Source organism: Cajanus cajan, chromosome 2, assembly GCF_000230855.2.
Source record: "Cajanus cajan strain Asha chromosome 2, NIPB_CcT2T_4, whole genome shotgun sequence".
Taxonomy (NCBI): Eukaryota; Viridiplantae; Streptophyta; class Magnoliopsida; order Fabales; family Fabaceae; genus Cajanus; species Cajanus cajan.
In genome coordinates, this window is record NC_138518.1 from 74,994,666 (window position 1) to 74,998,525 (window position 3,860).

Genomic DNA, 3,860 nt, shown 5'->3' on the forward strand with positions numbered 1-3,860 from the left:
AAAGTGTTTCCAATTATGCGTACCATACTTGCATTATAACATCAGAAAGTAAAAAAGATGCTTCTTTTGTGGTCTACTAATTAATAAGCATTATAACACCCATTTTAGCATTATTAACGTTAACAAATAAAAAAAAGTTATATGTTCCTAATGTAGTTCAAATAATTTCTCGCATTTCGAAAACTAAATATTCCGTCAAGGTTTCTCTCTTGTGACTATTGAAGCACTGGATATAAGAGCTTGAGGTATTTCACTGCAAGATTTATCAGTTTTTCTTATAAATTCTCTGGATCTTCTGATTCTTTCGGCCATGTTACCGAAAATATGAATTATATATTTTGTTTTAACGATAACAAGAGTTGGTCCAAAGAAAAGACTTTTGGTTCACCAACCAAAAAAAAAAATCTGTTAATAATTTTTATAAAGTAGAAAAAAAAATACATATGTAAGAAAAAGGCCTAAAATATAAATCTCTCATTAAAAGTAAAAGAGTAGCTCACAAAGTTTGTTTTAAATCTCATTTATTGTTAGACTGATTCAATAATATTTAAGAAAAATGTTGTGAGTAAATCGTATTCGTTATTAATAAGTTTTATGTTGGTTGTTAAAGATTTAACAAAACTCTTCTCCTTCATACTCGAACTTAAAATCATTAATTAAGTTAAAACAAGGTTTCCAATGTTTCATGTATAAATGATTTATATGTTGCTGACAAATGAAAATCATATATTACATTAATTCATCTGGGCACTATCTGTAATCAGTATATATCCGCAGTTTAAAGAATCATGTATATATCCCGTTGAGATTGAATTTGAAATTCGGAAAGCTGTTCTTAATTTCTAATAACTTCATTTTCTGTGTGCGCCAGCCAAAAGTTGCAGGAAAACTCTTATGTTTGTCTTTAAGTTAAAAACAAAAGTCTTGGAACTAATAATTGGATTCTACAGTTATTATGTCATGCATGATGCATTTCCAGCGGTAGTTAAATTACCTTGAATGGAAAACTATGAATAAAATAAATTAAGCACATGGCCCATGAGTGAATGAGTGATTCATCCTAATCATGTTTGCAACAGCATGAAGCCAAAACCGCCCACTGGTTCGATTTGCTCGACCCACATTCCCTTTAAGCATGTTGCCCCTGGTTTTTGTAATATATTGTTGATTACCAGAGAAAAAGTTTTATGTAGAAAGAGATAGTTAGCTAAGATATTTTTTTTGTGTTAATCAATAACGATAACTGAAGTTGGACTTAAGGTAAGGTGGAGAAGTTTTCTTTTGAGAAAAAAAGAACCAAAGCTTAGTGTACAAGGATACGAACATGAATAAAAAATTGTACAACATGATCACATGATGGCATATTAATTTGCGTCATTCTAGCCTTTCTCTTGCAAGATTTTAAATAAATTTAAATCTTATTTCGCCCTATATATACCCCATCCTATGTAACATATACCTTCAACCAAGAAACATTAATCAAGTATCTAGTGCAAAGATATGGAGATCCCTGTGATAGATTTTAGTAAGCTCAATGGAGACAAGAGGGGTGACACAATGGCCCTATTGCACAACGCTTGTGAGAAATGGGGCTTCTTTATGGTATATGCATGTTAGCTCTCCTTGGTTTTATTTCTCATCAATTCTCAATTAGATTTTTTTAACACACTGGATGTGCAGGTTGAGAACCATGAAATTGACACACGTTTGATGGAGAAGGTTAAGCAGTTGATCAATACATACTATGAGGAAAACCTGAAGGAAAGCTTCTACCAGTCTGAAATAGCAAAGAGGTTGGAGAAACAGCAGAACACCTCTGATATAGATTGGGAAAGTGCCTTCTTCATTTGGCATCGCCCCAACTCTAACATCAATCAAATTCCAAACCTCTCTCAGGAGCTTTGGTAAGCCAACCCTCATCTGTGGCACCAAGTCCTAAGATACACCAAACTGATATCAATGGTGCTACCAACATATTCATTAGTACTTTCTTTTCAATTAGAAATTATTACATGATTCAGGACGACTTGTGTTCTACGTCATAACCAATTTTGCATGGCATGTAATTGAGTTCGATCTATTAATTTTTTTTCTTGTATATTGAAAACTTCAGTAACTATTGCTTAAAGATTGATCAGGAGTATAAACTTGTGATGATCACAAACTATATAATAATTTCTTCTTTTTAATGCATTTTCTCTTATTAGTTAAAATTGATGTGGATCTCACCGAAAGGAATGATAACCACATGAATGAAAAGTATTTGATAATGTTGTTAACATTTCTTAAACTGATATACAAGTGTATGCAATTGATGCAGCCAAACAATGGATGAGTACATTGCACAACTCCTGAAGCTGGCAGAGAAGCTATCTGAGCTCATGAGTGAAAATCTTGGTCTGGAGAAGGGTTACATCAAGAAAGCATTTTCTGGAAGCAAGCTGAAGGGTCCTGCTGTGGGAACAAAAGTGGCCAAGTACCCTCAATGTCCACGTCCAGAACTTGTGAGAGGACTTAGAGAGCACACAGATGCTGGTGGCATCATTCTACTGCTCCAAGATGACAAAGTGCCTGGCCTTGAATTCTTCAAAGATGGCAAATGGGTTGAGATTCCACCCTCCAAGAACAATGCCATATTTGTCAACACAGGTGACCAAGTTGAAGTGTTGAGCAATGGCTTATATAAGAGTGTTGTGCATAGGGTCATGCCTGACAACAGTGGAAGCAGAATCTCCATTGCCACATTCTATAACCCTATTGGAGATGCCATTATTTCCCCAGCTCCTAAGCTCTTGTACCCGAGCAACTTCGTTTATGAGGACTATTTGAAGCTCTATGGCAGCACCAAGTTTGGTGAAAAGGGTCCTCGATTTGAATCCATGAAGAACATGATCAATGGGCATAAAAATGTTCAAGCTTGAGATTTATACGACCGTTGCATTACTACCCTTTCTTGGGATATCTAAATTTACAAAGTCGTATTTACATTTGGAATAGAAATATGTTCTTTGATTCCACAAGTAGAAAATGACATTACATGATGTCTTTTCTTCATGCAACCTTTTCTTTGTTCAACCTTTTTTTTTCTTCTATGTTTGTATCAACGGTTAGGTGTATCACTCTAAGCAAGCAAAATATGTCAGGCTGCGAGCACAAATTAAAGCTCAAATACATAAGAAATGTCTTTACCTTAATTATTGTATGATCAATTCATGTTAAAATATTGTATGAAATATTCACTTTAAAGTACGTAATTATTATAACTTTTTATTAATTTCTTATAACTATTAATATTCTTACTTTACCTTAATAATGTATACCTATTTATTAATAAATCATTTTCTCATTATAAAGATATTTTTAATCTCATGTTTCATTAGTTTTTCTATAAAATTATATAATTTAATATATTTTTAATTTTAGTTATACCATGCAACGCATGTATTACATTAATAATTCTAAACATTTACCTTTAAATAATTATATAATATTTTATTATTTTTTTTATAAAGTATTTTCTTATTTATTAAATGAAAAAATAATTCATTTTATCACTTTTAAATCACGTTATTTCTTTTTTTTACTTTGAAGTTTACTGATATTTCAATTTTTATTTTTATTTTTAGTGTTAATTTTCCTTTTTTCTTGTTATGATAAACCATTTTAATTTATATTTTAATTGTTATTTTAATATGGTTTGAAATTTAATCAAATGCAAATATTATTATATATATAATTTATTTATATATAATTAAATTTTATTATCTTTAAAAAAATAATTAAATCATACAAAATTTTAATTGAGTGTTACATTTGTAATAAAATTGAGTAATGAAATATATCTAAGGAAGTTATTTTAA

At 30.9% G+C, this 3,860-nt stretch overlaps 1 protein-coding gene across 1 annotated transcript; it reads left to right on the plus strand.

Moving 5' to 3' along the window:
• The first annotated feature begins 1,439 nt into the window (after positions 1–1,439).
• On the plus strand, positions 1,440–3,263 carry LOC109799389 (1-aminocyclopropane-1-carboxylate oxidase 1). The gene is made up of 3 exons (XM_020359932.3): positions 1,440–1,602; positions 1,681–1,904; positions 2,321–3,263. Exons 1-3 carry the CDS (start codon positions 1,501–1,503, stop codon positions 2,919–2,921), a joined length of 927 nt encoding a protein of 308 aa, XP_020215521.1. The 5' UTR covers positions 1,440–1,500; the 3' UTR covers positions 2,922–3,263.
• Positions 3,264–3,860: the final 597 nt, after the last annotated feature.

Bases quoted from the DNA above. Each gene is read 5' to 3' on its own strand.
- LOC109799389 (XM_020359932.3), top strand. From the start codon at position 1,501: ATGGAGATCCCTGTGATAGATTTTAGTAAGCTCAATGGAGACAAGAGG. The intron at 1,603-1,680 runs GTATATGCATGT...CTGGATGTGCAG, and splicing joins AGAAATGGGGCTTCTTTATG to GTTGAGAACCATGAAATTGA. The intron at 1,905-2,320 runs GTAAGCCAACCC...CAATTGATGCAG, and splicing joins AACCTCTCTCAGGAGCTTTG to CCAAACAATGGATGAGTACA.